The sequence below is a fragment of the Sinohyriopsis cumingii genome, chromosome 1 (genome assembly GCF_028554795.1).
Source record: "Sinohyriopsis cumingii isolate HCF-2022 chromosome 1, ASM2855479v2, whole genome shotgun sequence".
NCBI lineage: Eukaryota > Metazoa > Mollusca > Bivalvia > Unionida > Unionidae > Sinohyriopsis > Sinohyriopsis cumingii.
The window spans coordinates 28,759,386-28,779,320 of NC_142961.1; the positions used below are offsets into that span (position 1 = coordinate 28,759,386).

General features: G+C 32.9%; 1 protein-coding gene across 1 annotated transcript in view; it reads left to right on the forward strand.

Moving 5' to 3' along the window:
• Window positions 1–19,935, forward strand: part of LOC149806602 (uncharacterized) — a 186,706-nt gene that overhangs the window by 35,431 nt on the left and 131,340 nt on the right. Inside the window, exons 8-11 of the mRNA XM_089955423.1 lie at window positions 619–686; window positions 4,518–4,577; window positions 15,115–15,245; window positions 17,770–17,902. Of these exons, the coding sequence (XP_089811549.1) occupies window positions 619–686; window positions 4,518–4,577; window positions 15,115–15,245; window positions 17,770–17,902 (392 nt within the window). The remainder of the gene's footprint in view (window positions 1–618; window positions 687–4,517; window positions 4,578–15,114; window positions 15,246–17,769; window positions 17,903–19,935) is intronic.

Genomic DNA, 19,935 nt, shown 5'->3' on the forward strand with positions numbered 1-19,935 from the left:
ATGAAAAGTATTGGGAAATTTACTAGCATTGGATTAAAGAACTACCACTGATTTCAAGCCATATTGGCGTTTATTTGCTGCTTTTTCTTATGCAGTGCACACTCACTCATGTGACAGTAATAATTCCTAGCAATATTGAACCACATATTGATATATTCTCCATGAATTGTAGTGAGATCAGGGGCTATTTATTTGCATAATGCCTTGAAACAGTACCTTTTTCCATAGAGTTCTGGTAACATGTCTCCATTTATTTGTTGAATTTAAATTTTTTCTTAAGGTAAGTGTTGTTGACTGCAGATTCTCCTTTTACAGCATTGAAAATAAAAAAAGAAAATGACTTGTTGAAAAAGTGAATATGCAATTAATTAAAAATAGAAACATTTTATTTTCCACTGATTAAAAAAGAGAATGCTTCCTTTACAAAAACATTGCAAAATATTACAAATAGAAGCTATACAGATGTTTCTAATTCACTCAAACATTTAACCTCCATTATCTCCAAAATGTGAATAATTGTAGTTAGCATCTTTTACTGTTCAACCCTTGACATATGTATACGAGTTTGAACAGATGTCAATTTATTGTGGTACTGACCATAATGGTGGTATATTTCAGTGAAGAGGCATGTGGCAGAGACAAAACAAAATGACAGAAGCTCACGATCGCACTGTATTCTGAGGATTGTAAGTATCATTTTGATGAAAACAGTAATTCTGTTTTGCCTGCTTAAATATTGTAGACTGGATCATTTACAGATGTGACTTTTTTCCATCAGGTCTGAATCTTATTCACTCTTGCTCATTCTTTCATTAATCTCATGATGTGCATGCAGCCTGTGAGTGTAGGTCAGTTTTAGTAATCTTTTGACCAGTTATGATATTAATTTATTTATAATCTGAGACATAGTTTGAAGATTCCTACCTATGCCTTTGCTACATGTTTGCATTTTGATTAGTACTATACCAGTGTACCAAAGGAAACAACATTTTACATTTCCCTACCTGTATGTTAGCCTTATCCCTGGGATAAAACCAATATGAATACTGTTGGTGTCTTATTTAATGCCATGCTTTGCTGCCATAGTGCAGGTACATTTTTTTCAGTTCCCATTCATGTAAAAATGTGTGATACATGCATGAACAGCATTTGGAATATACAAGTACAGTTAATATTGAAAATGAATTCTGGTGCAATCTCTAAATTATGTTTATGAAACTGTAACAGTCTTACTCAGTTTATATTGATTTCTCAATGATAACAGAGAAAACTTAATCATACACTGGATCCTTGTCCATACTATAATAATATGCTTTCATTGTACAGTCCAAATCTGGAGAAAAAAGCATGGAGAGAAAACAAATGTTGGAGTGGGGTCATTTTTATTAAAGTAAAATAAAAAGACTACTAAATTTCATTTTGAGGAAAAATAAATAAACTCTGAAAGTTGTATAATATTTGGAGCTGTTAAATAATTTACTGCTTAGTACCAAGCATAGGCAAGTTATGAAATATTCTTATTATAAGTTGAGAATTTCATAATGTTGTTGCATTCATTTCCATGCAATGGTGGAATTTTTTTCAGTTAAAATATTTTGCCTAATTGCTGATTCCTAGTCTAAGTAGACTGGTGTTCTATTTTCATTTTTGTTAATGGCATAAATCTTTTTATGATATATTTGTAATCTTTTTAAAAGTTTGATTAATGTAATATACCATAACTATTTTGTACTTTTTACTTAACAAAGTTCAGTTTATAATTTTTTTGCAATAGCATTATATATTTAGTCTTCAAAAGAAATATTTCATTTTTATTAATGAAATATTTAATTGTATTCTTTTTATTTATTTATTTGTGATACTCCAGTTCATTAAAATTCATTTTCTTTTTCCACAATGTGAACCCCCAATTATTTTGTTATATCCACATTTTAGTGACCCACGGGTTACAAAAACCATCAATTTGAGAAAGTAATAAGAACATTGCTTTTTAAGTATGATTTATATTTTGTTTAAATGTCTTAGTGCTTTAAAGATTTAGCCCTTTTTGCCTTTATTTTTGTATTGTATACCTGTTGGGGAATATAAGGTTCCATTAATTTTCCTATGCATTGTTTTGGTCCTTATGTTTGCCCAATTGTTTAAACACTATAGCATAAGACAGTAGATATGTGAAAGCTTATCTCTCGGGTTGATAAAAACCTCATCATTGAATAGTTGTCCAGGGTCTACACTAAAGATGTCTGTACTAAGACATTATATCAGTCTCACACGATTAGGTTTCTCTCTGTATTGTGTATCAGTTTGTCAGCAAATATCAAACCTTTAAAAGCAAACATGTATAGATTAGGCTGTATTTATGAGGAAAAAAACTACTAGTTATTACCTTGTATTATATTGCAGTTTACTATTTACAAGCACCTTCCTTCTGCAATGTTCTCATTAAAGTTTATGTTTAGGCAACCACATTCACCAGTTCTAACATTTTATTTGAGCGACAAATTTTCATTACTGTTGGTTACATTAATTCCATTGTTACATACATGCCCATCAGTATGAGATACCTACTCCTACACCCATCTGCTTATGGTTATAATTTTAACTTAAACCAAGCTTATTCAGGTTGGGGTCATATTGTCTTTGCCATTAATTGCATCAGTGGAATAGGAATAATCTTACATACATGTATAGAACCATTGTAATGTATGGATTAGAGCTACACTGGTTGTCATACCGCTTACTAATTATCAATCCTTAAATTAATATTATGTCACTATTCTTTATGAACAAATAAATGAGCATATATAATAACACTTTGGAAGGATGGAATATGAAATACTTATGGGCAAATTAAATCTCCCTCCTTTCCTGTTATTACAATTGAATTCATTAATATCCATGTACATGTATTGCTTTTATGCAGTTCCTTTAGTTTGTAACTTGGAGATTCCAAGCTATTCTTGTTGTATTGACTAATTTGCACATAGTTTTACCAGCAGCATACTGGCTTTAAGGCCTTTAAAATGTGTTTATTGGATGCTGATCTGCCATCTAGTATATCTACTATTATTATCAATAGAAAACATTTTAAATAATGTCTTTAAAAAAAACAACAGAAGTTGACCAAATTTGACAGAAACTATCCTGTTATGAAATTCTTTCAGATTTGTTCAAAGTATGTTGGTGTGCAGGCCAATATGGCTACCATACTAAATATTGAAAACCTTTAAAGAACTTGTAACAAAACCTCATAACAGAATTTGATTGAAAGCTTCTTGGTGTTAAGAATTATGTTAATCTATCATTACTAAAAATAGAATAAAAGTTTTAAATGACTTTTTCCTCATTTACTGCAAGACATAATTTAGCTGAATTTGATAAGTAACATCTTTTAACACAGAGAGATTTAAAAATTTACACATCCCAGTCTTACATTAAATATGGCCAAAATTACTGAAAATAGGAAAACCTTTAAATGTAAAAACTGCTCAACAGAATTTTGCCAAAGTTTATAGAAAACATACTGGAATAGAGGATTTTAAAGGCTATACAAATGATTTCTATCCATCATCAGATATGTCTGCCATTGCTAAAAATAGAAAAACTTTAAATGACTTCTTAGAATCTGATCACCAGAAAATTGTGCAAATTTGCCAGAAAGAATCCAGGCTTTAAAAGTTTTAAAATTTATACAAGTATTGCTGATTTGCATTCAGATATAGCTGCTGTTACTAACAAATGAGAAACTTTTAATAACTTATAAAAAAACGAGCTTAACTGAATTTTATCAAATTTGACAGAAAGTGTTGCAGCTGGAGATTCTTTGAAATTTATACCAATTGTGCAATTCCTCCATCAATCTTGACCACTGTTATTAAAAATAGAAAATAAATTTTATTTTAAAAGACGTGAACAGAATGTAATCAGTTTTGACCTGAGCATAGGAGCCTTTTAGTAAGGGACAAATTATGCTGATGTGTCATCCAAAATGTATGGTGTTAAAATTTTTTAGAGAAACTCTTAAACGTTTCCTATATAAAATTGGCAGTGAACAGCTTGGAAGAAATTTCTTCATAAAACAGTCTGCTGACAAAGATTTCTTGGCCAACTGCTCTTGCATCTGGCTGTTGGGCAGATGTCAGACTTGTGAGTGGTCTCAGGATCATTGGGGCCTCTTGTTTTATTGGTGGTGTTCCATCTTCCCAGGTAAATTGAAATGGATTAGTTGTTAGAATGCATTGCTGTTTTCTGTACACTATTCAGGGACTATTCTGCAGCTGAAATTGGGTCAGAGGAAAGTAATTTCCCCCATCATATTTTTAAATTGGATGAACTATATAAATAATGGGGAGATTAAGAAAGTCTAAGTAATACAGAAAAAGGGTTTTAAAAATATGATGGGTCATTTTTATGCATTTTGTTGATGTAGGGAGTGCAAGATTTTTCTAAATTGGCATGAATCTCATAATTTTGCATCATAGAATACACCCCGTACTAATTATACATTTGACTTGCAGATAATTGAGAGCCGCAGCAGACATAATCCAGATGAAGAGGCTGTCATGGTATCACACTTGGTAAGAGTTGTATGCAATGCAGCATTCCTATTTCAGTTGTACCTTCTTGAAATGGCACTTCACATTTCAACAAAACATAATTTTGACTGTCTATAAATTATATTTTTCCATGTATATGTGATATTTCTCAAGTGTTAGAGTCAAATCATTGTATAGGGTATGTGTTATTGATAAGTTCTGAATTACTGTTAGTTTCATGTGCTTATTAGCTTTTTATATCAGATGAATATTAAGCTAATACTTGGTAAATTTTGTCCTTCACACCAAAAGATTTGTTTTTTATTTACAGATTTTCAAAAAGATTTTTATGCTTTTTTATACTTTATTTAATCCCATAGAGTTTTCTTTTTCTCTAATACTGTATATGAATGTATCATGCAAGTTACCGAAATAAACATTGCCAGGAAGAAAAAGAAATTTAGGAATAAACAATGTCGGAATTGTGGAATCTGTCACTGAGCACAATATAGGAGATCAACTTCCCATCTGCATTGTACTTTAACTGCATGTGGGCACCAAAACAAAAATTGGTAAAAGGTTCAAATTTGACCTTTTTGATGACATCGGTGAAATAATCAAACCCAAACCAGATGTGAAATAATTTTCCTAAACTGATTCTGGATTTTGAATGTATAGAACTTTGTACCAAAAGGGGGGTGTAAACTTGTAATTGCAATTATATATATTCTCTGTGAGAAAAGTGACTTTTCTAGAATTACAGTGCCATTAATTGGTAGAAATCTTTGTAGAATCTTTCAGATAATTTTTTAAATGTGCATATAATTGTATTTAATGCGAAAATATTTATCATATAACTTTCATATTAGTCGTATAATTTTTCTGAATTTTGTTTTGAAGAGGCAATCACATGCTAGATTCTTTGGCACACAGTTGTTAATGTCATTGATAGTATGAATATTTACATGATTTGTCTCTGCCATGTTCAATATGTCTATATGATGGTCTGTACTGTTCTTCTGTGTACCATGGTTTATCATCCCCGTGCTATACGTATTTGTAAATAGATTGTATGGGTGAATTCCTCCGGAGCGTCAGTTTAAAAAAAAATTATTATGAAAACAATTTTAATAGATTAAAAAGACATGGACTGTAGTAGACAGAAATATAAAGTCCTGAACAGTGTACACAGACTGATAGATGGACACAACAGAGGTTTACACATCTCTATCCAGTTTGCATTATATAATGCCATACTTTCTGACTTTAAAGAACAGTTAAATAATGATGTATTAATTTTTCATTAATTCCTTAAAATTTGGTTACCAAATTCTTTATTTAGTTTTTAAAAAGTCCCCTTTACTACTTGGATTTATTTCCTAAAAAAATTGTTTTATTTTTCACTACCCTATACTTTTAATATGTATGGAAGGAACCAATATACAGTGAACTAATGGCTTGGATAAATATAAAATATATGTCAGCCAAACTGCATGGATATTAAAATTTAATAACTATACCAACACTCCAGTGTTGAGCAGACTTTTAACAGTGTATTTGCCCAGTGGTGTACTGGGCAACTTCATGAATTTGCCCAGGGGTGCATGATAGTTTACTATTACCCACTGTTCTACATTTTTCTGTTTTTGTGTGAGGGTGTATGTGAATACATGTATGCTACTGGTTTTATAACACATAGTTATATATGTTCTGTAAAAATTTAGTCAAATCTTAATTAACTATGGATTCCCAGATTCAAGTTTTGTTATCAATGTTAGGGGTCTACACAGTTTCCAATGCAAAAGAAGAGGTGTTTTCATGCTAGGTCAAGCAAAAGAATGCATCTGTTGTATGTTTACAGGAAACACATATTACAGTTGAAATTAAAAAGTATTGGGAGGCTGAATGGGGTTATAAGTATTTTTATCCATAAAAGATGTAATAGTGCTTATGTTGCTGTCCCGGTTAGAAATAGTTTTTTATTTTTTTTTATTTAAAGAAACACGATATGACTGCCAGGGCAGATAATTCTCTTATATTTTATCAGTTAATGGACAGAGATTTGCACTAGTGAAATTATATGGTTGAATTGATGATGATGACTTTGCTTTACAAATTTGAAAGAGGTTCTTACGAATTTTGACAATTTTTCTGTTATTACTTGTGGGGACTGGAATGTTGTTCAGGACATGGAGCTTGACTCTTATAACACTTTACAGGATAACTGTATCAGTCCAGGACATCAAGAATTAACTTGATATACTAGGTCCATGGTGAACTGTCAACCCTGACCAGGGCAGGTGCAAGGCAATATAAAACCCAGTGTGAAACAGGCATTTGGTGCCACACCCCTCCCCAATCATTAAGATATTAAAATATTTGATAATAAGAAAGCTTGTAAAGATTTTCATAATGAAGAAAAAACAAAGGTTTTGTTTCATTTTAGCTCCCTTGTCTGATTTTCTGCTCCTTTTCTTCTCCATTTTGGCACCCTTCTGAAAATGGCAACCTTTGAAAGTGCAGTACTTGCTCATAGCTTATCCCAGCTCTGATCCTGATTTGTTTAGTGACAGGCAAACTCTATGAAATGGAATAGATTTGACAAATTTTTAATCACTGAGGACAGTTGGTAAATTTTATAAACTCATTTATTATTCCAGGCTGTGAAACAGATAATCCAACAATAACATTAAAATTGTTAATATCTTAATTACCTAAAGTTCAATTCCAAGTTATTAAAATAAAACGAATATATTTCATTTAGCCAAAAAATATATAGCATTCATAGTAAAAGAATACTATTGTGATGGTGATAAGATCATAATCAATCATGTATTCACATTCTTATAGAAAACAACAGAAACAAAATATAAAAATTGGAGCAGAAATTTTCTTTCCAATTTAATCAAAATGTTGAAACCCGAAGACAAGCAGATTTTTAAAAAATACAAACTAAAAAAGGTAAAAGATTTAGGTCAAGGTGGTACATGTACTAGTTTGGTGAAAATTTCTTAATCTTCAAAAGAGAAATTGCATATCAAGGCAATTTCAAGAAATAATTATGAAAGATGGAACAAGAATAATAGATCAGAAAGTTATATTAAATCAAAAGAAAGATTTTTTGATAAATTATGCTGAAGGAAAATAAAAATAATTTGGAAACTCCGACCACTTTGTTTAAACCATGATAGTTTTCATGTTGTTTTCAACAAAATGTCACTCCTCAGGATAAGCATCGTCACAAGCCATGGGAGATGTTCTGCTACAGTCCTTTATGACCCTTGGCAGCCTGGGTAGAGATTTTCTCATTTTTCAGGGACTGCTCTGGTGGCCTTGTGGTTAGAGCGTCCACCTTGGATGCGGGAGGTCAAGTCATACCAAAGACTTACTAAAATGGTACTAACAGCTGCCTCGCTTGGCGCTCAGCATTAAGAGGTTAGTGTTAAGACTGGTTGGCCTGGTGTCAGGACAATGTGACTGGGTTGGACATCATGCTCCATGTCTGCGGCATGATGCCCCAGTGCTAGATGTCACTATAAACTGTCACTTTAATTGGCTCATTCAAACAGCGTGAATGGTCATCTTGGGTCACATTGGTGAGAAGAGTTTACTCTTGCTGACTGATTGGTTAAGAAGATTTTTGCATATTAATGTAGAATGAGGAAATCTTTTCCCCCGTCAGCCATGGGTGATACAGGAGTGTAAAGGATTGTCTCCCCTGGTTTGTGAGACTGCAGGGTGCTAATGAGGAGCTCTATGAACATCCTGAACATTTATTGCATAATACATTTGGAAATTATTCATGGAATGGCCCTTGACTTTAACATGTGAATTTTAGAATTACAGGTAAATATGTTTGTTGAAAATAACAAGTTTGATAAGCTCAATAACTTTATAATTTTGATGCAAAATAGGTTATATACAGATAAAAATAACATCTCACCTGTTATAATTTTTTTTTATATGATATTAAATGCTGAAAGTTAAGTAGCCAGAATGAATAACAGAAATGATGAGTTTGAGATAAAGTGGACCATATGGTTGATATTTGGTGTGTGATATTTGTTAGTTTTACTTATTTTTGTAAAAGCTGTTTTACTTTCATGATTTTTTTCTCTTATTTTTAAGTAAAGGATACAATATTACATGTTTAAAAAACAACCAAAAACAACATACAGTTTAATAAGTTTAACAATTCCTAGATTCCTTTTGTGCAAGAGTGTCTTTGTGTACACTACTGGTGAATGTATGTAGCATATGAGTGTATCTGTTCAGTGTGTTTAAGTAAACAAATAGTCAAATTTGTTATTCAGGGCTGCCCATGGGAAAGGCAAAACTGCCCTTTGTACACAGGTGACCTCCGTACAAAGGAAGTTTCACCTTTTAAAACTGGTTTTGGAACAAAATACAATGCAATGAATATTATTATTATGATTGTTTTATGTGGACCATTCAACAAAATCATAAAATATGCCTATATGTTGTTCTTTCCCAAAGTTATGTTCCGCACAAGATTTCTGTATCCTGCTAACTTAAATCCATCCTATAAATTAATCATCATCAACTTAAAATAATCAGTGATCATAGTTTGTTTTACACACAATATGAAAACAATAATTTCACTACATCACTAGTAATTGACAACTCCTATGTGATTCTTTTTTTGGCCAACTTGTACAAGTTTCACTTGGAAACGGCTCTTCATGCTTTAAAAACAATATCTGTATAAGCCATTAGCTCAGCTGTCTGAGATCAAAAGATGGTCAGCTTATGTGAGTACTCTTTGATAAGTGGGAAATCAGCAGAAATCATATATGGCTGTACTTGGTTTTTACAAAGCTTTAAATATTGAATAATCCCCAACCCTAATGAAAAGGGATGTGACTTGTATCTCATCCTTAAGATTAACTTTTTTCTTCACAGATAGCTTAAATTGATAGGCACAAAAGGTGACTGACATTTCTGGTGCAATATCATGACTACTTTTCCCATCATCCAACAAATGAATTGTTTTGATCCTCTACCTTAATGATAAAAACTGCTGCACTTTCAAATTTAACATACTGACACTTTTGAGTTACATTAAACTAAATTAAGTCCATACAGAGAGACAGCTATGATGTGGCCTTCCTCAAGGAGAAAGAAACTATATTCAGTGACGTCTGACAAGGCTGACATGCTGATTTGACAATACTAGTCTGTCTTCACATGAGAGGCAGACCTGCCAACTCTTATGATTTTGCCATAAGTCTTACAAAAATTACCCTAAAATACAGACTTATGGCATACTAGCAAAAACTACTGAAAAGTTGTCATTGCCGAAAAATCTGGATAATTGGTTCATCCGTGTTTTATTTGGGTCTGGGTTTCATCTTAGAATTAGTGAAATTAGTCAAGGAACCAGAATAACTTTACAGCAGCACTGCAGATGCTTTAAACTGCACCTATTTGTTCATGCAGAGTGTCTGCATGATCAGACTGTTGATTAAAGAATTTTTTTTAAAAATGGTGTCCAGAAAACAAAGCATCTTTAAGACGAAAGGGAAAATAATGCTTATAGAAAGGTGTTAATAATCAGCACAGAAGAATAAAATGGAGTATTCAGATTGTTGTGAATAAAAGCTGGAAAGGACACAATTATGTTTATTGGACATCACATGCCAATTTCATGTCTTGTGGCGGGAGATATGATTTCTGTTGTCATGTGAAATGGAAAAGAATTCCCAAGAATTATGTTAAGTTGAGAGATAGCAACAAGCCATTGAGCTGCATAGGGTTTGGAACTAGAGTTTGTGCAACCATACTAGTGGTAAATAAAGTCTACGTGTACTTTACAAACTTTTCAGTTGAACATAATGTTTATCATCAATGCATCAAACTTTTAATTATGTTTTCCAGCTTCACAATAGCAGTTATTGATATTTTGTTACACCTCACTGAAAACTGGTCAATCTTACTGAGACGGACTTGTCAGGGTTGGCAGGTCTAGAGAGGAGAAGAGTGACCTGCATAGCCCACATGGAGATCCTTTTCCATGTAAGACCAGACATGATTCCAGCAAAGATCCTGAAGGATTATGCACAGAAGTTGGAAAACTTCAGTCTGTGGGCTGGATTTGGCCCACAACTTGGTTTTATCTGCTTATTTTACATCATATTGTATGGCTTTAAAATTCATTTAAGCTCCCTTGTGCCATGGAGGAAATGGCCCAGGCCTGATCAAGCATCATATATGAGGCATATTTACCAAAAGTGCCCCTCAGCAGGTTCCAGATCAATCCCTTATGTGTGGAAGACAGCAAATATCATGGCTATCTTAAAAAAGAGGGAGGAAAAAAAAGGCCACCAACAGTCAGCCTGTCTTCTTAACATGTATCTGCTGGAAAATGCTTCAATACATCAGTCAGCAACATCATCTAGATCACTTCAGCATCCTAGCAGACTGCTAACATGGTTTTGGTGTTCGAAGAAACTAAAACACAATTCTTAATCTTTGTGTGAACTTGCCATATTCTTAGACAGGAAGTGTTATGACCTGTTGGTTCTTGACCTTATTAAAGCTCCTGACAGTGTCATTCATGAAAGACTCCTTTTTATATTGGACCATTATGGCACCAAGGGTAATGCTTTGAAACGGATCAGAGATTTTCTAACTGACAGATCTCAGAGAATTATTGTAGATTGAGCAACTTCAGACCCAGCACTGGTTGTAGTGGAGTACCTTGCTTTGGATCCCATTCTCATTCTTGTGCTCATCAATGATCTACCATCAAGTGTCAAATCCAACACAGGACTATTTATAGATGATTGTATAGTCTACCAGGAAATCAATGCCCCCAAGGACTGCAAGATCCTACAAGAAGACCTGAACCAGCTAGCTCTACCCAGAAAAATGTTGCATCCTTAGAGTCTACTGGGAGAAATCTCTGATCATGACTGACCACAATCTAATAGGGCACAAGGTAGCCACTGAGTATGCAACAAAGTATCATGGGGTGGAATTCTGAAAAGATCTCTCTTGGAAATGCCACATAGACAAGATGGTGAAACAAGGGAACAGCACCCTCAGGTTCCTGTGCCTCAACCTCTGCATCATCAATGAGGAAGTAAAAAGCTCAGCTTATTTCTGGCTTTTGTGACCTAGCCCTGAGTACTGATTGACTGTGTGAAACCCACATAATGAAGACCTCATAAACAGGGCAGAAATGGTTTAGAGAATGGCTGCTAGATACTCTGCAAACAGATATAGAAATACAAGCAGCATCAGTGCCATGCTGGATCATCTCCAATGGGAATCACTTGAGTATAGGCACACTAAGGTTCAAATGGGCATGTTATTCAAGAAAGCGAACAACCCTACAGTATATATTCACGGACAAATATTTGTTAGTAGCATCTTGTTAAATCAAGGCAAGTCACACAAAAATTCAGATCGATGTATGCAATGCCAAACTTCTTCGAGTACAGCTTCTTTCCACAAACCATAGGGACATGGAATAAATTACCAGTGACAGTTTTAGAAGCTCCTGACATGGTATCTCACAAGCAGGACTTTCCATCATCACTTTCAAATGCAGTCATAAGCTGTAAATAAGACTTGTTATTCTCATGGCTGTGCCAGTTGAGATACATTTGTCTTATTGCCATCATGGTAGAAGTATGGGTCTGAGTATGAAGGGATAAAAACATAGATTGACACTCTTATTTCTATCATTTCTATTATTTCTCTTCTGTCTGTCCTTTTGCTGCCATATTTCATATTATCTGGACCAAGCCACCAATCATAGGTATGTAGGTAGTTTGGTGGGTAGGTAGGTAGCTGTATATAATGGTAGCTAATGAGAATATGGTTATTCTGAGTACAGATCTATTTCTGGTGTGTCTGCTGTTTTTGAAATACTCTGATCAATGTGAGGAAGTCAAAATGCTTGTTAAAGTGAAGATAAAATCTCACACTAGCCAGTAATAAATTGTTGCTAAGTGATGGCAGGGATTTTGATTATTGCACATGGCTGACTCTGCAAGTTGGATACCAAATTTTTAGTTAACATTAACACCTAGAATTAATAGCAAAGCTATAGGTTGACCATAAAGATCGATTTTTCATCTCAGTAATCAAGCTTATCATAATCTGGAACTGTCAAAATCGGATTGCTAACAGGACTGTGAGACACTTGAGTGTCTGAAGTTAAAAGTTAGTTGTTACTGGGTGAAGGGTATTGGATTTATGTACCCCTGCTGTGTATATGCAGTATATAGTGAGACCTTGGCAATCCTCTCAAGATCAAAATTTTGCTGGGGTCAGAAATTTTTCCTTCCTTGATATAATTTTTTCCCACCTGTGAACTGAAACCCCCAGCACTGAGAACTGAAACAAATTTTGATCCCAAGTTTCAATTTTGTGCTTACAATTACCCCCCCCCCCCTCCAAAAAACCCCCACTCCACCCAAACTTGGAAATGTATTTTACTACTAAATTCCTAATGCACATTGGGCCAGGTTATTTACAGTTAACAAACACTGTAATCGGGTTATTGCTGAGAACATGTCTCAAGAGCACTTGAGGTTAAAACAATACTTGACATGCACACAGAGTAGGACTGACAACAGGTTCATTTACAAAATCTGCACTGCACCACAAAAAAAGAGTTAACATTTAAGGTGCATTATTAATAACCAAATGCTTATGGATCAGCTATTTAAGAAAGATTATGTTCATTGTCTTATTATTTAATTGTGATTGATTCTTTTTCATGGCATGCAGTCTTGCTTTTAATGCTTTGTAAACAGAGGCTCACAAAATAGTATTTTAAAAGTCAGATTCACTCAATTAATTTTAAGGATAAAAGTCATATATTTTTAAGCAGCCATAACTGCCACTTGCATGACAAGATGTCAGAGCAACTAGCTAAATATTGTAGATTTGAACTATCCTTATAGGATAAAATTAGATGAAAGAGTATAAATCTGTGTCATATATTATGTATATTTAATTTGTATTATTTGTTAGCTTTTTTTAATGTATATATGTTTTATACATTTGTATTTAGTACCTGACCTTGTCCAAAATTCAACAGGGATGTTTACTTTGTTAACATCAATACATTGCTAAAATGTTCTCTATGTTTGTGGATTAAATATTCAAATCATTATTAGTGTAAACATGTTTACCAGAATTTGAATTAAAAGATAGTCTTGATTCAGACCCTAGAGACGTCTAGAATGGATGTTTCCATTAAGTGACAGAGTGTTTCAAGAAAATGGTAATTGCGACTTAGGTCAAATAGAGGGTTATATAATCTTATTTATCTAAAAATGTTTCATTCATGCCGTAACATCTTGACGCAGAATCAGTTATTGTTGTGTTCAGGCTTTCATTTGGTGGATTTATGTATTCAAATTATTATTTTTTGCTGGAATACAAAGTGCTCATCAATAATATTCTTGGGCTAGAACTTTAATTTGGAATTATGGTGAATTCAGATAAGAACATCTTGGGATTATAATATTGTGACAATTCAAAAGACTATTAGCACATCACCACAATCCAGGACATGATCAGATTAGCACATTTGATACTACAGGCAGATCAACACATTCATTATTGGAACTTATTAGGAATACCACTGTTATTCAATTGGAACTTCGTGTATTTGGACTTGTGATACACTTTTAGGACTATTTGTGATTTAATTCACAATACTATAAGTTCTTTTTAAATTTTCACTTTGTATTGTTAGGAAATAAATTAATTTTTGAATTTTTACATAACTTGTTGGTTTTTGCTGTTTTCTGTTACTTAGTTTAAGACCATAGGTTCATAACATAATAACTGCATTGAAGAAGCATGGTGAAATAATTTGATTATGAACATTATGAATTATATTGAATATTACATATTAAAACTTATAATTGTAATGGACTTCTAATAAAGTTATAAAAATATCTGGTTGCTTAATTGTTTCTTGAGACAAGGACTATTTCTGTGTAGGACAACTGTATTTATTCACATGACCAGATGTTATTTTTTGAAGGAACATAGATTGTTCACATAAAGTTTCATTAAATGTTCATAATGAGAAGCTTTTATTTTTTTAACACACACACACACACATGCACACACACACATGCACACACACACACATATTTTCTAATTAAGTTATCTCTCAAGTCACTTATAAAAATACATTTTTTCACATCTGGGAAACCCTCAGTAAACTGAAAAGTGAAAAATAAATATGGTTCCAAGTATTTACGAGTTTTGATGGGATTCACTGTATTAGCCAGACAGAAGTGGTTTGTAAGTTAATATGTTGTTTCTGCTGATGGGTTAAAATAAAGGGCCCATTTGTTCACATTCCTTTCCTTGTTTAAGTTAGAAGGGTTATGTTCTACTTCAGAATATTTTGAATATGAATGACTCTCTTGAAACCTATCGAAACTACTACTAAAGCATGTACGACAATGACAGTTTTCAGAGTTGACCTAAAGAATATTAGGATCATCGATTGTAGTGCATGTTTGTCTCTTACACCACCTAATTAAATTGTTTTAATAGTGTTGTGTGTGTTGCATTTCAGAACTTTGTAGATTTGGCTGGGTCAGAGAAAGCAGCAGAGAACACGGGTGTGAGGTTCAGAGAAGGATGTGCTATCAACAAAAGCTTGCTCACCTTGGGCCAGGTTATACACAAACTCAGTGGGGATGAGAGGTGGGTCAGTTTCTAGGGTTCTCATGATACTGGGAAAAGTTGGGGCTAAAAATCACTTTGTTCCTGACTGCAGAAGGCCCAGGACATTTTTACAAAGATTGGTCAGAATCGGGGTATAAGCTGTGAATTTTCCCAAAAAACTCTGTATAGTTCAGTTGCAGAAAAAGATACATTAAAAATGTTAATTTAACTATCATGAATTTAGTGTGTTGAGTTAAATTATAAGTATACATTAAGAATTTTAGTTTAACTAATCATGAATTTAGTGTGTAGAGTTAAATTATAAGAATACCTTAAAAATTTAATTTAACTAATTTTGAATTTAGTGTGTTGAGTTAAATTATAAGAATACATAAAAAAAATTCTAATTTAACAATTTGTGAATTTAGTGTGATGAGTTAGATTACTGGAATTATTAGAAGTTGTGAAATTTTTCAGTGACTCACTGTATAAAGTTCTGCATATGTTCAATTATTTGGCTGGCTCCATGTCCAATTGACTAAATCACATACATCATCAAAACTGCACAAACAACCTGAAAGACCTATAATGTTCAGTGGAAAGTAGTTATTTCCACGCATGCAAAATCGCTGTTTCTAAGCATGTTTCTGTCTATGAAAGTCATAGATAAAACTACATATATGTTTTGTTCCATGTGCACAGAAAGAATGAATTTGATAAGGCACAGGAATATTGAGGCCATTGGGCAAAGACTTATGTTCCTATTTGATATTAAACAAGTTCTTTCCCTCGATTTGGAACAAAACTTATGAAGTTTTGTATTTATTACATATCCTTTTTATTTAAACATTCTTTTAAAAACTTTTTAATGTGTATTTTAAAAGAATAAATTAGTATTTTGGTGTTTTATGAAAGATATTGTATAACCCTGATCTACATAACTGGGGCTAAGCCTAGATATATACAGTTGTTATCGCTCTGTCTGCATTACACATACCAATTTAATTTTAAGCTTTGAATTTAACAAATGTGTGGGACATATGAGTGGATTTAATCTGTAGTCACAGGCAAGTAGATCATTTCCTTATTTTTCAAACGGAGCATAGATTTTGGACCAGTAAGTGATCCTTTTTCTTACATAATATACCTTGTGGCAGTATTGTGTGAAATGGCCTTAATCATAGGGAAGCTGCATTAAGTAGCTCAGCTGGTGGAGCATCAGACTTGTAAACCAAGGGTGTAAGTTGAATACCCACCCAGGCCAGTCCAGTGTGTCCTTGGGAAATGTGTTTTGTTTCATTTCCTTGGCATGTTTTTGCCAATAATGTGTTAAAACTGCTACTGAAACCAACAAAAACAAAGTTCTTAATATAGGGATTTTAAAAGTCTTAGAACACAGAATTAAAATCATCTTAAAATCTAAAACTATTGGATTAAGTAAAAGAAGAATATAGCAAAAAAATTCTTAATTTATTTGTAATAAAATTAAGGAGAATATAATGACTAAGCAGATTTGTTTCTGTTTACTAATGTTAAAATAATTAGCAACTATTTAACCCCTTTGACCTTTGGCCTCTGAATCTCATCTGTTCCATCCCTGTGTAAATTAATATCTATCAATGACATATCAGTAATAATTGTGTTAAGTCTATTCCTGTCATATGGTTTTTACTATGTTGACAAAATGAAATGTGTCTTTAAAATAACTCACTTTTCATCACATTAGGGGTGGGAGGTGGTGCTTATGTGCAGCTGTGGAACAAGTGCGTGATAATTATTCAAATGGAGTTCAGATGCTTGCAACTTAAATGTTTCAGCTCTACAGCCATAATAAAATCCTATAATAATAACACCTGTTTGATCCTTATGGTTTTGTTCTACAGTTATTATATACTTTTGAAACTGGGACTGGAATAAGGTGAAATTGTGTGAATTTGCAACAAGCACAATGGAGAGAATGTTGGCATATTACTATGCTGCTGTCATTTACTGTAAAAATGTTTGACATGTGATCTTAGGGAAACTACATGTTACCTGAAGCAGACAGTTATCAAAAAAGCTGATCCCTTGTGTTCAAGAAATATGCTTCAGCTAGTCCAAAATGTAACTTTTGCAGTTGTTAAAATAGGGCAAATAAATTTTCACAGTAGATATTGTTATTGTGAAAGTGCAATAAAGGAATTATAAAATATCAAAAACTAAATTAAGTCCAGGAAGTGAAAATGATCAAGCAGAGCTAGCAGTCTTTTGAAAGGTATGCATCTGAAGTTAGACCAAGTTATGTCATCTCTAACCCAAGTTGCACTCATCATTCTTTCACCAAAATAATGGGAATGAAAAGTTATTGTAACAAAACATAAGATATACAAGGTCTTTTTTTAACAACTAGGATAACCATTGGTGAAAACCTGGGTAATTCTTCTTTCTTAAAATGAAATCTTGTAATGTATGAAACTGTAGAGCAGAACCATAATAATGTTGAATTTTAAGGTGCATGTATATTTGTGCATACAGTGCTGACCCATGAACAGATTGAAAAGCAATTATTCTTTTTACCCCACAGCACAACACATGTATCTTATCGTGACTCAAAACTGACCAGGATCTTACAAAATGCTCTTGGTGGAAACTCAAAGACAGCCATTTTGTGTACCATCACACCTGCCTCAGTAGAGGAATCTCACAGCACATTAAAGGTGGGTATTTAAATTAATCTAATGTCTGTATCATCTGCTAATCTCGTTAAAGGTGAGTACTTGCTTATCTGCTTTTAACTGGGAGATATTGATTTAGTTTGAGTTATTAGTTCTGTAGATAAATGATCTTAAGAATGCACTACCATGTTTCCCTTAAGTTTTCAGAAACCCTTCATCTTTTGTGATTAATTTAATGTTCCCTAAAGTTTTTGAAATTGTCTGTTATTTTATTTTGACTGTTATGTTAACTCACAATTTTCTTTAGGTGACAGAAGGTGTTCATTTAAAGCAGCACCTAGTATTTGAAAAATGAAAACAAGCTTTCGCACGTACCCACATTGGCTGAGCTGGAGACTCAAACCCACATAGACAGAGGTGAGATGGCAGTGATCCACTCAGGCCCCCCGACAAAAAGTGTGCAACACCATATTAGTTCTGCTAAGATTTTCCATATTGAAATTGTTTCCCTGATAAAGACATATTACTTGCTCAAAAAAAATGATAAATAGATAAGGTGGGTATGCATAAACGTTTGTTTCTAATAGTTTGAATTCTCCCATTTGAATCTATGTTATGACCCTTTAAGATGGGTTTTTTCCCCTCATAAATCACAATGTTGATTCCCTATTTAAATAATAAATGTTTATACTGAATGTATTCCACCCACACCACCCCTCAGGTCTTGGTTTGTTAGATTACTAACATTGCTGAAATTTTGCCTTTATATACATGTGGCATTTGAAATTTTGTTTATCCTATTTTAACTGTCATTATTTTATTACTTTTCATTTAGGTGAATGATTTAATTTTTATCAGCAATATTTGTAACTGAAAGCTGTTTTTTCACATTCAAGATATTGTGCACATAGATGCAAGAGAGAGATATTCAAAGTAGGATTTTGAGAATGTGATTTACATTCACCTTGTTGAATATGAATCAAACCATTCAGATGTCAACATGATGTTGGAGCTGTAAAAATAGCACATGATGTGACATCACATGCCACCTTGCCAATGGTTCATAATAGTGCAAGTCATAATTGGTTAATTGTTCAGGCTATATGAAGATGGCAGAGCACATTATAGCGTGCCATAACTGGGTAAATTTTTTTAATAAAGGAACAATATTTCTTAGATTTTTATAATATTGGCTTCATTTTTTGAATAAAGGAACAATATTTCTTAGATTTTTATAATATTGGCTTCAGTATTCTTCAGTATTTTTTGAGTCTACTGAAATACTTTAATCTTGTACACAGTGAATTGATAATGCAAGGTACTCCTGACAAGTTGAACTTTACTGACATTGAAATATTGCTGATTAGAGATTTTGATTTTGTTTGGAATTACTTTCTTTGTCCCAAAGGTTTTAGAACAATTTTTTTTTTTGGGGGGGGGGGAAATGAACACTGGAGATTAGAGGTGTGTCATATTACCAGTATATCCATTTGCCATGTTATTTTTTCTGGTGGTATGTACCGATGTACCTTTTCACTGCACTGGTACATGGGTAGTTTACTTCAGTTAGGAATGCATGGAAATTTCTGAGTAATCTTGTTACAAATGTAATGCTATTAATAGCATACTTTTGTTTTACATGACAAAATAATTTGTAACAAATTTTTTTAAAATACAAAACGGTTGTATTTTTCAGAAATTAATTTTAAATATTACAAATATAAATATATTCATGATCTTTTAATCACATGTTTGACATGTGTCACATATGCCAAATTGGTTACCAAATGGGATTTTGTTTAAGATATTCAGTTCAAATACAAATTTAAAAAAACATATTGGCTTAAAAAATAAAAATATCTTTTCTTAAAGTGATTTTCTTGCATATTTGATATTTGTTAAGGACATATATTTTTTGTAAGACCGATAATCATCCAAATATTTTCAAATTTCTCAAGTTCGCTAAATATGTTTTAGTTTGTTGAGTCTTGTGTTTTATGTTTACTGGCCCATTCTGATAAATATCTTGCCTGGGTGTTGGCATACCACTCTAATACCCATAGTATGTGACATCC